This window comes from Vigna unguiculata, chromosome 10 (assembly GCF_037176805.1).
Source record: "Vigna unguiculata cultivar grain cowpea cultivar isolate G323 ecotype 2 chromosome 10, ASM3717680v1, whole genome shotgun sequence".
NCBI lineage: Eukaryota > Viridiplantae > Streptophyta > Magnoliopsida > Fabales > Fabaceae > Vigna > Vigna unguiculata.
In genome coordinates, this window is record NC_140801.1 from 761,271 (window position 1) to 782,758 (window position 21,488).

The window sequence follows — 21,488 nt, forward strand, 5'->3', positions numbered from 1 at the left end:
AAAAGGGTTTGATGATCATTTGGGTAGTTGTGGGTAGCTGTTGCCACAAAGAGAAGTTTTCCTTCTCTTATTTGTTGTTTCATTCTCAATTTCTTATTTTCTGAACATTACCTTTGTTATTATCAGAGCACTGCCTTCCGAATGTTTTCTCTATTAAACCACAGTAATATTAGTTCCTATCACAAACAATTGTATATAACATATATTAACCACATGCCAAGAAATTCTGGGTTAGCTGTAAAATCTCTTAATTTGAGTTGATATCATGCGATGAAACAGAATTTTTTACCATTTTACAGCTCTGGTAGAAGAAAATGACACCCATTTATTTGTACATTACTTTAATATATTGTTTAGAACTATTGCCATTCATGTTTTCTTGCAAAACTAAGAAAAATTTACAAATGAAATATTTTACTTTCCAAAGAGTGATATGTGTGAATAACATTATTATAACAATAGATACAATTATCCCAAAGAAGAAAGACAAAAGAAAAGAGCAAACAACAACCAATGGTTTGAATGAAAAGTACATGACAATTCAGCAGATACATTGTTGAAGTAAAACCTGTAGTCTGACACGAGACAAAGCCATAATACAAGAGCCACATGATATGTGAGAATCATGACAGATAGCAGTCATAAAGTCTTAGACAGTGTAGTGTCCGTTCATGGCATCTATGTCTAAACCCCTTAGCTTGGCAAATGATTCCACTCTACCTTTCAGAGTGTGAAGCTCTCTCAGCCTGCATCACAAGGAAGAAAATATTAGTAAGGGGGGAAAGAAAAACCATTTAAAGGTAAAATTAAGATTGAAAAACAGTTTGAAGATGAACAAAGACTGTGACCTTGCTATCTCTGCTCTCCTCCTTGCCTCTTCTGCCAGTGTATTAATTTCTCTGAAGGTGTGCTTATCTGTAAACCCTTTTGACTCAGCAGAGTGGAGGCCATGTAAGGTTCTCTGCTCAGTAGCCCATGCAGCCTCACGAGCTTCTCTACCAAAGTCGTTTTTGTTGATGAATGCGGTCTGTTAATTTGCATCAGCAAGATGTCACATAACTATGTAAGTGCTCTAGTCATTCTGAGTTTTAGAGACTATAAATATATGATAAATCATCTGGCCTATTTTATGTTCTCAACCTATTTCTTATTATTCATTCTCCGCAATTTTTTGCTCAATTTATGAGGTTCAGTCATAGTACTAACCCTTTGGTTTACCACCAGATTCCATGCCCTTCCACTTAATGCATAACGAACTGCAAACTTCAAAGGATCTAGAAGTAAATAAGTGACAGTATTGTATAGCCAAATGGCTCCTGTCCAGCCCCAACCGATACTTCTGATCCCAGCAACACTCCAAGTGAGAGTGGCAGATATAACAGTAGCAATCTGTCAAAATTATAGCAAAATCATATAAGCAAGTTCAAATTGTGTTAGAGGTTTGAATAAGTAATTCAGGAAGGTTGAGAAAACCATGTACCGCTTGAGCAATGATGAAGGCAGTGACAAGCAAAAGACCAGGTCTTTCTGTGTAGGACCAACCCCTTGACCTTGTCACGAAAATTAAGGCTTGACTAATGGTACTAACTTGAAGATAGACAGCAGACCCCAACATTCTTTTGGTTGGATCACTGTCCTCAGCATTTGGATTATAATGAAAGTGTTTCACGCCAAAATGGTTCTGGGGAAAAATACTTCATGTCATAGCATTGAGTGAAATCAAAACGAAGTAGTGAACAACTGGTAAGAAGATACTTACAGGAAAGAAGTCTGTTTCAACAACTATATAGAAGAAGATCACAGTCATTAGAGCCAGATAGCTGCCAAGAACAATCCCAGTTGCAAAAATTTCACTAAGCTTCCAACTATCAGGAATTGGAGAGGGCTTAACCCTATCTTTAGATATTGTCATGATGGTACCTACAAGGATGCTAACAAGTAAGTGGACAAGAAAGAAAATATTTCATGTAATAACCACCAAACTATAATGAAACTTTAGATTAAGATACTAGAAAGAAGTTAATATTACCATCATTGAGAATGGCAATGACAAGAACCATAAAGGGAGGAAAGTCAAATTTCCAAAAGCTGTTCAGTAACATGAAACCAAGCTGAAATGAAAAAAAAAAAAAAAAAACTGAAAATGAGAAGAAGGTTGGTGATCAGGTTCATTCTGAATATATTCTTCATGTACAAAAAGCTTACCACAATACGAATAGTGATAGATATAGCATATATCTGCAAAGGAAAAGGAATAGAAGTAATCATGATTTGTTGTCAAACAGAAAAGTTAGAATTATTTTCTTTTACATATATGTAGATAGTTGTGGGATTACTGTGTAATTTTTCATTCTCTGGAAAATTGCACGGCTAGTTAAAACTGCACTTATGATCACACTCAACCCAGGTTCTGTTAGGACTATGTCAGATGCGCTTCTGGCAGCATCTGTAGCATCTGCTACAGCAATACCTATGTCTGCTATCTTTAAGGCAGGTGCATCGTTCACCCCATCACCAGTCATTCCACAAATGTGTTTTCTAGCTTGTAACCTCTTCACAATCTCATACTTGTGCTCTGAGGGAAACACACATTATCAAAAATTGAACATAACATTAAAATGCAGCTTCCTTTTGATCACTGCTTTCTTGGCTTACCAGGAAAGACTCCAGCAAAACCATCAGCATTCTCAATGAGATCATCAACAGCGACAGCACCCAATCCATCTTTGTTTTCACCAAGTAGCGATGAAGAAGGATACATGTTAGTCCCCATCCCGAGACGTCTTCCTGTTTCCTTACCTATTGCAAGTTGATCACCTGAAAGGTTTTTTTGTAGCATAACATGAGTATCCATCAGTGTAAAAAGATGATTTAACTTTGCCTAATATACTTTGGTTTTAAGAAAAACAACATTTTTGAAAATATTTGCATAACTATAGAATTAAAACAGTGAAAGAAAGAATCTCTCACTAGTAGACCGAAACTATCGCAGAAATTTTTCTATGTTCACTATGGTACCCAATGAGATAGGCTTTACTGTAGACTTTGAAAAGTTCAGGGTGTTGGAAATGTAGCTAGATGTCATGTTAAGCCATGCAATTTTAATTTGATTTGTTTTAATGCACTTTCTTCACTTCTCCACTGTCTAGGACACATTGTTCAGTAAGAGCAGTCTAAACAATAGCAATTAAAGCATAGAAGAAATCAAGGTAACAATTAAGACTGTTTAGTCGTTCTATGCATGAAGACAATTTCTTTAAAGAAAAGCTAACAGTAAGAAGAATACTAAACAGTGATAGCCCCTTAATTAGTTTTCCAAATAGAAGATTTCATTTATGATCATAAATAGTTTTATGTCTAGAATTTGTTTGTTCACATACCTTAAACGTTCATATTGTAAGCGCAATCAAGATATTTGCACTCTTAAATGAACATAAAGTAATAGTTATACATACCAGTGATCATTTTGACACTCACGCCAAGATCAAGAGCTCTTCTAATTGTTTCTGCACTATCATGGCGAGGTGGATCGAAAAGAGGAAGAAGGCCAACAAACTCCCATGGTCCTCCTGGACTGTCTTTAGTTCCCTCAGGCACTTCCTAAATTGGAGAAAAGTTCAATTTTTATAAACAATGCACACACAGTATACCAACGAGATGATGATGAATTCTTAGGGCCTAAACCTGGCGGGCAACTGCAAGAGAACGAAGTCCACGTTCTGCAAACTTGTCAATAATTGCATGAACCTTTTGTTGTATTTCTGATTTGTTATGTGCAAGATTGAGAATCTACAAAGTATAGTTAAATAATGATCAAACAATGTTACTCTTGTTGGTACTATGATTCTTAAGACTTGGATTATGTACTACCTGCTCTGGTGCTCCTTTGCTAACCCTGTGCATCTTACCAGCAGCATCAAGGTATGTTAATGCAGTTCTTTTATCAGTTGGATTGAATGGAAGGAAGTGAACTTCTTTTATTCCAGCTCTTGCCTTGCAAAGTAAAGGACCATTAGTAAACTAACAAAATTTCAACTACAGAAGATGGTGGAAACTTGCTTTTCTGAATGCTACAATTAGAATAGTGAAAATTTGTCTGTTAATAATGGATATTAATTAAGCAAACATCTGCAAATTTATAGAATTTTGGAATGCGCAGCAAAATGCAATGGTAAAAAGGCTTTAGTCTTGTTAATCTAGTAAAGTATCTTTGAACTTGTACCTCCTTTGGGTCTGCTAACATTGAAACTATAGCACCATCAATTGCATCCTGGTTCTCTAGCCTTGATGCTCTTGCAGCCATAAGTACAACCATATCACTGTCAACGTCTTTAACAAAAACCTACCAGATATTGATAGTTGTTTGGAAAAAGAAAGTTAGCATAACACCATCACTCAGATTCATTAATTTCTATTCATGTATGCAAACTTTAAAGGTTCAATATATGAAAGGATTCTTTCAGTGCTTTGTCATAAATTGTAAGTTGATGTCGATTATTAGCATTGCTAATTACTTTCCCATAATATGTTTCTTTAAGAAGTTGAGTAGTCTAACTATTAGCACTGCTTCAAGGAATCTCCAATGTCTTGTTTAACATTCTGATATATTAACATGACCTTGGACATTCTGATCTACATGTTTCCTGACATTTGACCCATATGAAATTATACCAAACCGTTTTCTATGTTCAGTTTTATGGTAGGAACTAAGAAGAAAAAATTAAGACCTCAATGATATTCTTGTCCACTGAAAGCTTGTTAAGAGTTAATGTGCCTGTCTTGTCACTGCATAACACATCCATTCCAGCCATCTCTTCAATGGCAGTCATTCTCTTTGTTATGGCACCCTGCAAAGGATAAACCCATGATAGTTATTATTAGCTCAACAACAAACAGATTAATGGTCTTATAAAAGCCATTGAAATGTTTGGATCACAAACCTGCTGAGACAACCTGTGTGAACCAATAGCCATTGTAACAGAAAGCACTGTTGGCATTGCAATAGGAATGCCACCAATTAATAGCACCAGAAGGTTATCAATACCATTTCTGTATCCCTTTTGATGGATTGCATATATCACAATGATTTCAATGACCATACCAACAGCAATTGAACAGATGCAGAAGTTCCCAATAGATGTTAGAACCTGTAACAATTATGTGATGTCACTGAGCATTATCTTGACAAATATTTCACACGGATATGACTTTACTTGAGACTACATTAACATTAAGAGCACTACAAATTCTATATGTGAGAACCTTCTGGAAATGTCCAACATGTGTTGTGTTCTCCACAAGATGAGCTGCCTTCCCAAAAAAGGTGTGAACTCCAGTTGCAATAACTACTGCCTCAATTTCTCCTTGCTTGCAGGTTGAACCAGAATATACTCCTTCTCCAGGGTGTTTGCTGACAGGAAGTGACTCCCCAGTAAGAGCAGACTGAAAAACACATGAACATATTATAATTGAATGCAAGAGGGGAATGCATGTAATGCAATAGAATGATGATGAAGTTAATGTCACATTTCATCTTTGCATGCATCAGCAACAAGAGCCTTTTACCATTAGCTTAAGATCAGTTATACAGACAAATTTGGATTTTCTATTTTTTTTTTCTTCTATTGTGCTATTAATAGACAATGATTTTGATGTTTTAAAATATATTAAAAAGAATTTTAATATACCAACATCACTGTATTTTTAACGCTGAGCAGATTGATAGTACTAGAAAACCTACCAGAGAATCTGAAACTCTACATAGATCACCACACGAAGCCATTTGGTTCAGACCAGTAGTTTTTCAGAGAGCATGAGATCCCTCTTACTAACTTTCTCCATCTATCTATGTGTGAAATGATTAATTTCATACTAATATAGAAAAATATTCCCCTTCTCTTGAGAAAATATTGGAACCATTTCAGAAGTTTCCTATTTAGTTCACATCTTATTTTAGTTTAAGATGGCTGATATGCATCAACCTCAGCCATTAACAGCCAATTTTACCTGATCAATCTTCAAAGGATCACCTTCAAGGAGACGTGCATCAGCAGGAATGATGTCACCAAGCTTGATGCTTATTATGTCTCCAGGAACCAACACTGAAGCTTCTTCTTCACTCCATTTTCCATCACGAAGTACCTGTAAATGTAATTGGATGTCAAAGGAAATGTAAACAAACCAGTATAACAAAGACATTGGTAGAGCAACCTGAAAAGGAAAACAAAAGAACATGCAAATATGATGTAGAATTTGGATTTTCTACTAGATTTTTATTTTTATGTGTTGTTCCTTTGCTGCGCTTTAAAATATTTTGACAGATATTGATTTTAATGTTTTAAAATATATTCAAAAGAATTTTAATATATCGACATCAGTGCAACACCGTAAAACTCAGCAGAAAATTTGAACACTTATAATGTAGGAAGCTACAGTTAAATCAGTTGAGGAGGGAAATTACCTTTGCTTTTGGGGCTAATCTGGCCATAAGAGCAGCTGCTGCATTGCCAGCATTGTTTTCTTCTATGAAACTAATGGTGGAGTTTATAAGTAGCAAAAGAACTATGCCAATAAAATCTTGATAATCTGCTCTTTCATGCTGCAGAATTAAGGAGTTATTGTTATATCAAATGTAGTGGATAATGTAGTAAACACTGACTAATTGATAATGATATATGACTTTTACATTCAAACCTATGACAGTAACTAGTTACCACCAAAAATCTAATCTTGCATGAATTATTAGTATCTATAACTTTCAAATTAAAAGTAGCAAAAGGAATGGAATAAAATTCACCATGAAAGTTGTAAAACATCAAATCTCTTCTTAAAATTTTAATAATTGATATTTTAGTCTGAAATAAAAAAAAAAATCATGAAATTGGGAACTATTAATCATTTTAGCCTTTAACATTAGGGTTTGCCTATTCAATTCCTAATTTTTGTAACCATTAGTCAAACTGCTCCCAACTTCATAGCCAAATTTGTCCCTCATGTCAGAGATTGAATTGACTAATGATTTCAATATGAGGATTGTGTTGATTGATTTAGTAATGTTAAGAATCAAATGGAATAGTGATGTCAATGCTATGAATCAAACTCATTGTGTCAAATAATCATGAACTTTATTTATTTATTATAACATGAAAGACCAAATTGATCATAGCTGTCAGATTGTAGTTTTTTCTTTTTTTCATTAATTAAATTAAACTTAGCAAAATCATGGAGAATAGCTTAAACTCAAAAGCAAAGATGAAGACTTACCCCTCCATGTGCCATGCCTATGGCCATGATAGCAGCAGCTTCCATAACCCATGACAGAGGATTCCACATAAACCCTAAAAACTTCAGTATCTTACTTTCCTGTTCAATCATTAAAAGGTATATTCAGAAAATATTCATGAGAAACCTGATAAACAATTTGAAAAGGAAATAAGAAACTAAAAAGGCATTGAAGTTTGGTTTTTTCACCTTCTTTTCTTCAAGCTTATTGTATCCAAACAAGTCTAGCCTCTCTTGCACTTGCTGAGAGCTTAAACCTTCTCTTGTGCATTTGAGATTATCAAAAACCTCTTCAAGAGGAATGTTCTCCTGCATAACCCAAATTTCAAGTTCATCAAATTAACTCATAATTTGCATTTAAGAAACTAAGATATGTTTTCACATACCAGATCAACAGCTTCCTTTATGATAGCCTCAAGTTCAACGGATCCCTCTCCCATTTTGAAGCTGCTTTATCTTCTACTCTCTTCCAACAACACAATATATGCACTTTTGAGCTCTGAGTCACAGTTAGAACCCTTTAAAATGTAGATATTGATGAACCATATCAGCAAAACATAATAAAAAATATTGCCAATACTCCAAAACATATTGCAGTTGAGACAATAACATAAATCTAAAACTGTGAGGTTTTTCGAGGAAGACACTAGAAGATTTGATACCAATGAGATATTTATATAAGAGACCAGAATACTACTTTCAACCTAAAACCTTAAAGCTTTTGGTTGAAAGTGATATTGTAGTCTTTAATATAAGTTTATACTAGAAAATTTGGTATTGTAAATATATCTATATAAAAGATCAAGACACCGTATTCAACCCAGAACCTCTTAAAGTTTTTGGTTGAAACTGGTATCTTAGTCTTTTATATAAGCTTACATCAGAATATCTAGTACCAATGAGTTGTAAACATACTCGTATAAGAGATCAGGACACCATTTTCAACCTAAAACCTTAAATTTTATGGTTAGAAGTGGTATCTTGGTCTTTTATATAAACTTCTTCACACCTCATTGATATCGAATCTCCTCGTGTGTTTCTTTAGAAAAACCTACCAGAAATAATTGCAGAATTACAACTTTCCTAGTTCACATGGTGAGTTCTATATCATTCTACCCCCAAGAAAACTAAATTTTTGATTCTCTTAGCCCCACTAAAGTTGTGAGCATTACCAGAAATCCACCTCTCAAAGAGGTTTGATAATCTCTCCAAATCCTCAGAACACTCTTTCAAGCTCAAATGAAAGATGACCTTAGGAATGACATGTATATATATGTAAACATATAAATAGAGAGAGAGAGAGGAATGTGAAAGAATGAAGAAGATGTGCTTAGAATAACAAGAATGACAAAAACTAGAAAAGGTGTAGAAAACAACAAAAAGTGGCATATGCATGTGTAACTCCGCCGGCCAGCTTCTTCTACAATGGAAAATGGATGTATTAAACAAAGCTATGGAGTTATTGCACTCAAACATCTGCCATTTTTGCCGCTATCTTCATTTCTTTACTTTTTCAATACAAAAGTTCATATTATTGCCATTTGGCCATGCAAATCAAATGCAATGTAAAATAATAACGAATATTCGACCGTACATTTTCTTCTCGCTTCTGTACTTTGTCACTCACATCTTTCTATATTAAGAAAAATACCATTGCAACACATTCACAGCTTTTAATCATGTTTTCTTGCATCATCTTCTTCTATTATGTTGTGTCAGAATGTCACAAGAGAGATCAAAATATATAAATATATCTTTGATGAGTATGGCAGAGTCAACAATTTTATATAAGAAATGAATTTTACAGTTAAGTTATAATTTTATACTATCAAACACTACCGTAATTTTTTATATTATATGTGATTTTTCTTACAAAATAATTTATAAAAAAAAATATTTATTATTATTATTTTTGAAAAATTTTAATTACCAGTAATTCCTTCTTGAACAGTTATTTTTTAAAAAATGATAAAATTTATAAATATTTTTTATGAAAAGTATTTTATACAGAATATTTTGTCAAAAAAGTTGATAGAAATTTCTTGCAAAAACAAAATTTGTAAATATTTTTAAAAAAAAAATTCAAAACAAAATCAACAAAAACATATGAATTTTTTAATAGTTATAATTATCCATGTCATCTATTTAAGAGATTAGAGAATGATTAGGGAACGATGAAATAATTCATATTTTAGCTTATTTTTGAAAATATATATTATGTCAACTTTATTTTTAACTTATATAAATGAGATGTCAAATAATTACATACTCGCGGACAATTAGTTAGTAATGTCAAGAATTTAAAACAATAAATATTTTTACAGGACTAAAAATATATGAACCATCCTACGTACTAAAAGCTTATTTAAGTTTACTTTTTTATGATTAATAAAATATTACATTTTTGTAATTTTGTCAGTGTATAAAGTAATGAGAATGTGAAAAGAATATGCTTACTGCAGAATTCTGTAAGTGGGTGAGGTTAAGTCTGTAATGAACCCAGATTTGTTCGAACTTATCTAAAATAACAGATAGATAACGTTGATTCTACGTAAATGTAAATAATAGTATTAAAAAAATTAAGACTAAGATAGGCAATATTTAGGAATATATATATATATATATATATATATATATATATATATATATATATATATATATATATATATATATATATATATATATATATATATATATATATATTAAGGGTGAATTTCTTTATGTGGGAGAATTTTGATGCAGAGTGCATAGCAAATGAAGTGGTAGACGATACCATGAAAAAGAGAAAAGGGTGCATGATTTATAAAGGTAAATGATAAAATATCACATGATCATATGAATATAAATTTCTTTAAAGTTAAATATGTTTTTTTTTCCTGAATTTTGATTTAAAATTAGATTTTATTTATGTGTGAAAATTCAATATATTTTGATCCCTAAACTTTAAAAATGAATGAATATAATCCTTTTAACTCAATTACATTAATTTTTTTTAGATGTCGAACGCATCTCCGGACAGATATTGAATCGGAAATGTGTCAAACAGTGTAAACAACTCCAATACTAACATGAAACGCGTTCGAAATTTTTAAGATAAAAATGTATCGAAATTTTGAACATAGAAAAATTTTAATTTGGGGTCAAAGTTCACGGACTAAAAACATATTTAACTTTTTTTTTATTATATGCCGAAAAAGATGCTAGTAAAAAAATGATGAAAAAATGGTATCATGAATTAGGGAATTTCAATAGTTGTTAATGAAAATCCAACCAAAGAGTTTAAATTGAAAGGAGTTTTGACTCTTCACACCTTTCCTATTCACAATAGCATAAGAGGGATTCGGAGAATTTTGAGATATTATATCATATATCATTTGTAAAATTTTAATTTAATTTTCAGTTCTTAAAATTTGGAATGAATGTGGTTCTTCAACTTTTTTTTTCAAATATCTGTCTCTCAAATTTAGGAAAAAAGAAGAAGACAATTTCAACCCCTAAACACTAAATTAGGAAACTATTTGAAACTACTTTTATTCTCTAGACAATAAATTTATAAATTTAAAAACTGAAATATAATTTTTATTTGAATGGTCAAAATCAAATTTATTTCAAATTTCTATAGTTAAAAATATATAAGCATTTTACTTTCTAACAATGCTCTTGTTCCATAAAAGTAGAATGTGACAATGTTGAGTTCTCATGCCATTTGAGAATAATATTACTAATTAATTAACATTTTTATTTTATTATTCTGAAATAAATAAGATACAAGTATATTCATCATGGTATCTATCATTGAATGTGACAAAATCCAAGTGCTTAGGTCTCCAAATTGGGAAGATGAAGTTTCAAACATTGTTTCGACCATCCCAAGATGTTCCATTGTTAATGTGTTCAAGCTTCAGAAAAAGAGTAAAATAAATTGAAGAAAATTCTAAGTGGTGTCTGGTTTTGGTTGTTCTTGAATTCAATATAGAAACTCACGAATGATACCATCAACATAACCCTAATTAATAATGCAATCATATCTTTTTTGTCCCACCTAATAATTTATCCATTATTCTTTGTTGCTCTAATATACTAATGTTTGTTTTCAACAAGAAACTTGCAAAAAAATTGACAACACTATAACAAGAATTTCTTTGTCATTTTGATCTTTGTCCAACCACAAACTCACAAAAAACGGAAAAAAAACATGACAAAAAAAATCACTTTTGAACTAATTAAAAATTGTGTTGTGTCAATAGTTGTGCTATTTTAAATATAGGTTAAATATGTTTTTAGTCCCTTAAGTTTCAGTGAAATTTGAAATTAGTACATGTTCACAAATTTTGATCAATTTAGTCCTTCACCTTTAGAAACATGTGAATTTAGTCATTTTAACCAAATTTTGTTAAGTTTATCTGACCTTTCAAGTGCATTCATGATAGTATTTGAATTGTTTATAGCGTTGGACACATTTTTATTTCAATGTTAACTCAAATATTATCATAAAATGCGTTTAAAATATCAAATAAATTTAACAAAATTTGGTAAGAAGGATTAAATCCACACATTTCTAAAGATGAAAGACTAAATTGATATAAAGTTTTGAAGAGGGATTAATTCCAAAATTTACTGAAACTTGAGGGACCAAAAATATATTTAACCCTTTAAACATTATATATTAATATAATAGTCTCATTATAAGAACACTTTAAGAGATGGTTCCAAAATAAACCTAGAACTCATCAAAGACCATTGTTATGCTTATAACTTCATAATTCCATCCTCAAAAGTATCTTATGTTCATCTAATCTTGATATTTTACAAGTGTATAATTTAGAGTGTTTTTGACCAAATTTGTAAGCTAAATTAGTCAAGAAAATGACAAATCCATGATTAAATTGTCATTAAATTTACAAATTTGATTTTTTTTGAGAGATAATATTCTTGAATCATCTTCTTTTTTTTTAATTGGATTTGGTGATGCAAGTAAAAAACAAGAAATAGTATATTTTGATAAGTACATCACAATAAACTATGAAACTATCCATAACATTAATTTTATTCTCACCTCATTCTATTAAAATGGGGAAAGTGATTTCTCTAAAATTGTTGCATTAAAAATAGTTTTTCAAGTATTAGTGTAATATTTTAAGCTTTAATAAGAACTAATCATTTATTAAAAAAGTTTAAGAACCTCCTTAGCAAAGTAGTTGCATCCCCATCCTCTATTAAACTAAAGTTATCATAAGGACAAAATGGTAAGATGTTATATTTTTTCATGTTGGATGAGTTAAAATGAAAATATCTATTCTTGGTGTAAACATTTAATTTTAAGTTGATTTTTGTTTAATTTAAATACTTATTTCAATTTTTTTTCTTTTGTTTAATTCTTAACCTCAATTAAAATTTTAGTCCTTTCCTTGTTCTTTTAGTAAAACAATTTTTGATCTCTTAAAAAAAGTAAAATACTATTACATTAACATTTAAAATTAAAATATTCAAAATAAATTCCTAAAATGTGAATAGACTACTTTAGTTTTATATTAATATTGTCACTTAGTCTAACGATTCTTTGACTTTTGACTAAAATATTAGATTGTAATTTTGTAAAGAAAACTTATAGATCATCAAATTGGAGTGTCTTTCAAATTACACAATTCAAAAATCAATTTTCACATAAACTAAGCACATTTTTGTCTTTTACACACTCCCGTGGAGGTGGGAAAAAACCATGGGGTGGGGTGTAGGAAGAAATACCCCCAGTGGCTATAAATCCAATTGAACTATGTAAAATGAGCTGGCCCAAAAGTTATTTGGATTTTACTTTCTGCACCCCCATAAATTTTCAAAATGATTACTTTATCCTTTGAGAAGAGACTTCCAAAATATGTATTTTGAAAACTTTTCGAAGCAATAACCTCATTAAATAGGATCATCTACTAATTAAAGTATTACAAATTAAATGTCAAGCATAATTAGACTTATAAGTATGTAATATGTATTAATACTCCTTTTTGAGAATATATATATATATATATATATATATATATATATATATATATATATATATATATATATATAATTTTATAAATCAGGAAGATTTATACGATACAAAATTTAAATACCTAAACTCCAACTATTTATTATTTAACCCTTAATAGTGTCAGCGTTGCTCGTCTCTCTCACTTGTAATATCCTATGCTCATGTATATATATACAATTATTGCATATAGATACCACAACACTATAGAAACAAAGTGTAAGGTAGTGAAATTTTAACAAGCTCAAACCACACACTAACTCAACCATCCAGCACAGCACATAAAACCATTCAATCATAATTTACCATTAATTAAGACATTAACTCGACCACACACTAACTCAACCATCCAGCACAGCACATAAAACCATTCAATCATAATTTACCATTAATTAAGACATTAACTCGATCAAAACTCAATTCCAAAATAACATGTATTGAGCCAAATACACGTGAAGTCTTACACATGTCATGTAACCTTATAATGTAATGTCATGACCAGCACAAATTTACTCTAGTATAAAATTTCACCTCAGGACAAGGTTAGTTCACTATAACCTAGCGAGAAAAGTGCTCGTTCACACCAAATTATGCCATAAGAACCTTCTTTCAACTATCGTTACCTAAACTCCTTTTTTAAAATGAGTTTATGAGTTTAGTAGAGTTAGGATAACTTCACAATCAAAACTCTTATTCAATATATACTCTAACATCAAACAATGTGATAATTCTCTTTAGAATTTACCACATTCATACAATTCACAAATTAACAATATTTTTCAATCATAGTCTCAAACGAAACTTAGGAAATCATCACCATTACCATTGATACTTTATTCTTCTCTTCTCATTCATTAGTACCTTATTATTCACAATCCATCTTCATTCGCCTACATATTGTTTTCCTTTTCTCTCTTCTTCCTAATAAAGATATTTGCAATTTAAAGTTTCTCATATTTTAGTGGAATTCTATCTCTTAGTTTTGACTCATATCCCAAACTAGAATAAATTCAAATTATTGTCAAGATTTAGCTGATACAAAATTTACAAGAGAATTGTGGTAATTTATTTTCTATTTCTAAAAAATAATTTCCATTTGATGACATTATCACGAGTCATGTCCCTTATTTCCAAAACCTAGATTTATACTTTTCTTCTTTCACCCAAAATCCACTACATAAATTGAAGAAACCACTAAATTCACGAGCTATATAATTGAACAAATCCTTATAATGATATCATAGATATGTAGATCTATATGTTTTGCTTTAGGGGCAATGATTTGATGACCACCAAACAATGTAAGCATGGTAAAACACAATAATGCATTTTATTGTGAAAAATAATGTGGAGGAAGAGCGTATTAGAAAAGAAAAAAATAAACAATTAAAGAAAGAGAGAAAGAAAGAAAGAAAACGTGTAAAAAAAGGAATTAGGTAATAATGAAAAAAATGAAAAGAAAAAGAAAAAAAAGAGATATATTTAAATAGGTAAAAGAAAAATGAAAAGGAAAAAATTATTTAAATATATATAGGTAATAACGTGGCGTTACACTTTTATGTATTAAACTAACCATGGTCCATACGATATAATCATAGGCATAATAACAAAAAATAAATTATTAAAATAAAATGAAACCGAGCAAAAACTTATATTTTTGTCCACAAAATTTATATCAAGACACTTTTAGAATCCAAAACCCTTATAGAAGAAAAGGTTATGAATTCATTATGTATTTTATCTAATATTTTGGATTTACATTATGCTAAGTTAATTTTAATTTTAATTTATAAAAATACTAAATTTTTAATTGTTTAAGACAGAAGAACTTATATTCATAATTCTTATTCTGATCTGTTTGATAATTCTTTCACCGTCTTCATTAAAAAAAAATTGAGATTATTTTCAAAAAACAATCACATAATTCATGAATTTGTTGTAATCAACACACATATTCACTATTAAAATTTAATTCAAAAAATAAATCCAGACAAATCACATAATCATATGCCAAATTACTTCACCTAAAAAGATATTCAAATTATAAAATAAATGAAAAACTTATACTAAGAAAAATAGAAAGTCTTATTATGAAAAAATTATACATAGAATAACCTAGAAAATTACGAAGGAAAATAATAAAATATTCTCTTCATATATATCATTAAATTTTATAATAAATTTTCTTTAAAATCAATCATAAATATGACTCATTTTTCAATTTAACTCATCTGAGCTCATTTTAAATTTTGGCGCAACACTTCACTAAATCCAGCTTAGCCGTTACTCTTTCTGGCTTGGCTCATGACTTCCAATTAAATGAGGAAAATTAAGCTTAGCTTTGGAGCCACGCATTTCGAACGCGGCTCGATCATAAGCCAAAGCCGCACTCTCAGCCGAGTCGTAAGTCCCAAGCCAAACTCTCGCGCCGTTCCTCTTCGGATCTCTTATCTCAGCCGCAAACTTCCCCCACGGTCTTCGTCTCACTCCCTTGAACCTCTGGTACGACGCGTTTCCACCACGCTCCTCCGTGTATTCCCCACGCGCCGCCGTATATTCATCACGCGCCTCTGCAGAAGTAGTTGTTGGCTGTCCCAAATCGACGGCGGTGGTGAAAAGGGTGGACGTGGATCCTCCGCCGCCGCTCTCCCGAGGTGAAACACCGCTGGGTGCGGCCAAAACCGCCGTGAGTGCATTTAAGTCTTGGTTATCGTCGAGGAGGAACCGTTGAATGGATTGAAGAAGAGCATAATCTTGGGATTCAAGAGTGGTGTTGAAATTCATTTGATTTTGGTCTTTTGGAACATGAAAATGAAGTGTAAGTGTGTGTGTTTTAGGAGTAGAATGTGTTATATTTATATGACTAAGGTTGTTTTTTCTGCCATTTTTGTTGGGACAATTTCTTAGAACCATCCTTTACCTCTTAAGCACGTGGGGAATGGGTTTTTGAGGCATTTTTTACTCACCAAAAACATTCAATCACGTGGTAGAATAATACATAAATAAACGATGATAATAATGCTTGGTAATTATTTTTATTTAATTTTAAAATATTTTTTGTAATTTTGTTTCACTAATTTAGTATCTTAGTTTATTTTATAAAATGGAGTGCAATTAAAGCAAAATCACTCAAAATGAAACGAAATTAAAAACGAGGAAGATTGTGATAAATACTACTACAAATAATAAAAAAAAAAACAAGGAGAAATTAATAAGACTTTTTTCTTTCTTCTTTTGATTTGATATGTCACGCGCTTACGTAAACAAATTTCAACTGCAATTTTTTTCATTCACACATAATAAATAACTATAAAGCAATGAAAATTCACTTAATATTTGAATAAAAGGAATCTAATTGTTCTAGAATCAATGTACATGTTTTTGCAGAAAATCATTTTAGCTGAGTGAGATAATGAACAGTAAGTGAACAATTTTCTTTTTAGTCAACTATTAACACCTCCTATGGTGAAGACACAAAAATAATTTCAGTGAAATATTTTCTACATTTCTCACTAAGAAAAATATAAATATCGAGTAGGAGATAAAACAAAATATAAATAATCCAAATTATTGTTCAACCAAATTATATTATGACGTAATTCTAATTATAGTTTCAATATTTTACAAAAAATGTAATTTGTTCTTTAATTTTTTTTGGTGACCCTAACACTAATATTGATTTTAATTATACACATGTTTAGTGGCACTCTTTAATCTACAAATATTTGTAAGAAAAAAAAAAAATAGAGGTTATGTTTACACATGTTTCATTTCATTATAACTAATAATCAAAGTTAGGTATATTCATTGAATAAGTAATGATTGATGTATGAAAAGCTTATCTATGCACATAATAATGATATATGAAGACAAAGAAGACCCTTGGTCAAACATTGACTACTATGTTATGGTTCAAAAATGGTGGGCAAGATTTTAATCACTAAGGTGACAAAGAATGTCCCTTGTACTCTTTATATGTAATTAATTATTTTATTATGCAACAGAAAATTTCATTCAAGGGTCGACAATTTTTGAGTCATATCAAATGGGGAAGTTTTCACATTGTGTTAAACCCTAAGTTGCTTCCTACTTCCATTATTAGGAAAGAAGGTTTTGATTTTCTTATTGCACATCCATTGGGGAAGTTTTCACATTGTGTTACCTTTTGCTTGAATGATGAAAAATGATTAATTACTTGCCTTCAACTACAACTAATGCCCATTAAAATATTATTACTTTCTTTTTGTTATTTTAAGCATAAGAGTGTTTTTTAAGCTAAGAAGGAATATTTTATGCTCACAAAACAACTTTTTTTTATGGACAAAATAAATTACTACCATTCACCCAAAAAAACAAGTTAATCTATAAAAAATGAAAGATAAAAATTTAATAACAAATTCAATATAATTAATTTAAGGGTTAAATATGTTTTTTGTCTCTTAACCTTCAGGAAAAATTGGAATTAGTTCATCTTCGAAACTTTGGCTTAATTTAGTCCTCCAAATTTGGAACGGTGTAAATTTAATTATTTTAACCAAATTTTGTGAAGTTTATTTGACGTTTTAAACACGTTTCATGATAATATTTGAGTTGTTTACTCCGTTTGACATATTTTTTTCTTCGATTTTAGATAAGAAACTATCATGACATACATTTCAAATCTAACAAAATTTGGTTAAAAGAATTAAATTCACATTGTTTTAAAATTGAGAGACTAAATTGGATTAAAATTTTGAAGCGAGACTTATTACAGTTTTCACAAAAAAGTTAAAAAGAAAAAAAAAATATTTAACCCTTAATTTAATATTTATTTCTCTCATTTTATGCGGTAATTATAAATGCTATATTTGTTGGAAATAAGTTTAAGCTTCACCTATAAATAAAAAAGTTAAACATCTTATAGGAGAAAAAAAATCTATAAACCTATTGTATTAGGTTAAAATAGTGCTATATTTCTTATATAAATTGAATTTATGTCTATCATTTATGTGATATATTAATTATTTATTTATGTGATATATTTATTGTAGGCATCATTAAGGTAATAAATCCTGACTAAAAATGAGTAACTTTTGATCTAACCGGAGAAAATTCTCTTAAAATATCAATTTGTACTTATAATCGGTACTTAATTAGTGTATGTCCGAAAACAAGATTTGTTTTCACCAATTTGATATAATATTAGTGACACTATCTAAATATTCGCGTCAAAGTCATAAAGTTTTTTCAGATTTTCCATTAGTAAAAGAAGATAACATGATATGAACAAACCACACGTGGGGATCATTCTGACACTTCAAGTTTCAAACCTAATTCAAACACTCCTTGTAGCTTCAAAGAAACATCTCTCACACATGAAAACATATCATTAAAGAAAAAAAAAATTATCACCACGTTGTTCAAACTTTCAACAAAAAAAAAAAAAAAAACAACTCCAAAACCCAGTGGTATAAATACACACCACACTATTCTCAGTAACCACAAAGTTCTTCAACACCAACATAAAAAAAAACACCACCTTTGGAAACATGGCCACCACAACATCATCATCAACATCATCATGTGATTTCTCATCCTTGGAATCTATTCAACACTATCTTCTCGAACCAGATTATTCCGACACTCTCATGAGCGTTTACAGTCACAAAGTTTTGTGTTCTCCGATGTACAAACCACTCCAAAACCCTACTACCTCGGAGGGTGTCCATGATGCAGAGAACATGTTGAAAAAGGAGCGTGAGGGTCACGCGCCGCCGGTGTGGAAGCGTTTCCGAGGTGTGAGGCGGCGGCCATGGGGGAAGTTCGCCGCAGAGATAAGGGATCCAGAGAGGAACGGTGCGAGAATTTGGCTTGGGACTTATGAAACTGAAGAAGAAGCTGGTTTGGCTTATGATAAAGCTGCGTTTAAGATGCGTGGTAACAAAGCTAAGTTAAATTTTCCTCATCTTATTGATTCTCATGTGTCTCTGAAACCGGTTAGAACAATGAAAGGTTCGAAACAAAACGCTTTCAAATCTTATTCATCGTTTTCTCTAACTTCAGAGACAGAAGAAGGTTCTAAGAAGAGGAAAAACATGGTTGAGTTGTTGAATAAGTTGGCTAAGAATAGAAGCCAAATGCAAGTGTTTGAAACCAGTTTATATGATTTTAATGTTCATCTATGATTTAATTAGTGTAATTAAGTATGATAATTAGTAGGAATAGGATGAATTTGGAATTTTGTTATGTTGTTTATCTATTGCGTCATAATACATAGATTACATCAATCAGCTATGATACTACTTATGGGTTTATATATATTTTTCATCATATATGGATTATGGTTATTGAGAGATTGTGGTTCCATATGATTATATGACATTAGTCTTACACATATACAATTACATATATACAAGACATTTGACACTAGTTTTACACAAAAACCTTAAGGCAATATTATTATGGATCTTTATCCTTATGTAGTGTTTAACTTTGTCTTTTCTATCAAATGTGGAACTTTGATTCACATTTGGACTATTCTCAACAATTACCATTAATTTTGATGTTTTAAAATATATTAAAAAAATATTTAAAATACACAATGTATTTTTAATGTTTAGCGGATGGCAGTACCAAAAAAATTAGTAGAGAATCTGGACTCGAATAGAATTAGCTCATGTGTGAGCTTTAATAATCATCCTCATTTTTATTGGATTTTGTTGTATTTGAGTAAATTTATGGATAATCCATCGTCTCTTTTCATTGTTTGGAATTTTAATTTACATGCAATTGTTTTTTAAGCTATTAATTCTGTTTTAGCTTGAATATAACAATAATCTTATAAAAAAATAGTCACTAAATCAAGCGTATAATTTGTTACACGATAACATGTTGTAGGAATTGAAAACATAATTTTAAGAACATAGTAGTCTAACACTTTAATTCGATTTACACTAATTTGATTTTATAATTTTTTTTATCACAAAACGATTGATATAATAAGACTGGTGGAATATACTGTACTTTTTTTAATCTTGAACCTAAATTATTATTTTTTTCATTGAAAAAGCTCAAATTTAAACTCATATTCAATTAACTTAATTTTTTCCTATTAAATTTAAGATGGGTTAACTTGGATCACTGAAGAATGTTTATACCTTGATTATCACAATGTCATATATATATATATATATATATATATATATATATATATATATATATATATATATATATATATATATATATATATAATTTTTTTCCTTGACTTATCTAGACAGTGTATAATTATTTGTTTGGGTAGTTTGTATTATTGTAATTATTGAGTGTCTTTGGATGAAGTTCAGGGGTGGAATCTTTTGTCACGAGTAGGACAAGCTTTGAAAATGATATACAAAGGATCTTTACATAAATATTTTAAAATTCAAAAGTATAATATATATATATATATATATATATATATATATATGATTTTCATATGTTTTTTTTATCTTGAAATTATTATAAAATAAATTATTTAATTTTTAAATTAAATTACAACATATTTTGTTTTTACGCTTTATAAAAGTTATATGAATATCCATAGATTATATTTTTCATTAACTTTTATAATATAATAAAAATTTACTTAAGTCCGCACTTATTTAAGTTTGCATTTCGTTTAAATCTGTATTTAAAAAGTAAAAATTTTCAAATCAATTATTTTGTGATTTTATTTTAGTATATATATATATATATATATATATATATATATATATATATATATATATATAAATGTTTACTGTACATGACAATGTATTTTATAATTTAATTTAAAAAAAAATAATTTTTTTTAATAAAAATTAGAAAAAAATATATTAATCCTCTATACAAATTATTCAGAAGTTAGTGTCAATGAAAATAAATACATAAATGGAAAAATTAAATATGAATTAGTTTTTCTATAAATATTAGAATTGGTATATTTTTGGACATTATCTGTAGTGGGCTCCTATTAATGGGCCTTGGCCGGTAGCCCTGACTATCAAGCTTTGGGTAGTTTTAAAAGAAACATTTTTTACCCGTCTCAAAATTGATAAAGTTTTAACCTTTAAAACAAAATTTTAAACTCATGCTTTTGAATTTCCATGAAACATTAAATATTTTTTAAATTTACCATGAAATAAATTATAACAATGTTTACATTTACAACCAGTAAAAGCAA

General features: G+C 29.9%; 2 protein-coding genes and 1 pseudogene across 2 annotated transcripts; 1 reads left to right on the forward strand and 2 right to left on the reverse strand.

Moving 5' to 3' along the window:
- Nucleotides 1–61: 61 nt before the first annotated feature.
- Nucleotides 62–7,898, reverse strand: HA7 (H[+]-ATPase 7). Its single transcript, XM_028052367.2, has 21 exons — nt 7,668–7,898; nt 7,471–7,590; nt 7,264–7,362; nt 6,461–6,598; nt 6,007–6,141; nt 5,263–5,442; nt 4,941–5,147; nt 4,728–4,847; nt 4,223–4,342; nt 3,871–3,993; nt 3,685–3,789; nt 3,456–3,600; nt 2,656–2,817; nt 2,337–2,575; nt 2,206–2,238; nt 2,030–2,111; nt 1,760–1,920; nt 1,481–1,681; nt 1,207–1,389; nt 849–1,027; nt 62–746 (listed from the first exon to the last, which is right to left on the reverse strand). The coding sequence occupies exons 1-21, from the start codon at nt 7,719–7,721 to the stop codon at nt 650–652; spliced, it is 2,883 nt and encodes a 960-aa protein (XP_027908168.2). The 5' UTR covers nt 7,722–7,898; the 3' UTR covers nt 62–649.
- A 7,478-nt stretch (nt 7,899–15,376) lies between these two features.
- Nucleotides 15,377–16,150, reverse strand: LOC114167369 (uncharacterized). The gene has a single exon (XM_028052442.2). It carries the CDS (start codon nt 16,091–16,093, stop codon nt 15,593–15,595), a length of 501 nt encoding a protein of 166 aa, XP_027908243.2. The 5' UTR covers nt 16,094–16,150; the 3' UTR covers nt 15,377–15,592.
- A 2,556-nt stretch (nt 16,151–18,706) lies between these two features.
- Nucleotides 18,707–19,543, forward strand: LOC114167567 (ethylene-responsive transcription factor 13-like; annotated as a pseudogene).
- The last annotated feature ends 1,945 nt before the right edge of the window (nt 19,544–21,488 follow it).

Coding starts and splice junctions, on each gene's coding strand:
- HA7 (XM_028052367.2), bottom strand. CDS start 7,721: ATGGGAGAGGGATCCGTTGAACTTGAGGCTATCATAAAGGAAGCTGTT. Junction 5,148..5,262: donor ATGTTGGACATTTCCAGAAG/GTTCTCACATAT, acceptor TAATTGTTACAG/GTTCTAACATCTATTGGGAA. Junction 2,239..2,336: donor AGAGAATGAAAAATTACACA/GTAATCCCACAA, acceptor TTTCCTTTGCAG/ATATATGCTATATCTATCAC.
- LOC114167369 (XM_028052442.2), bottom strand. CDS start 16,093: ATGAATTTCAACACCACTCTTGAATCCCAAGATTATGCTCTTCTTCAA.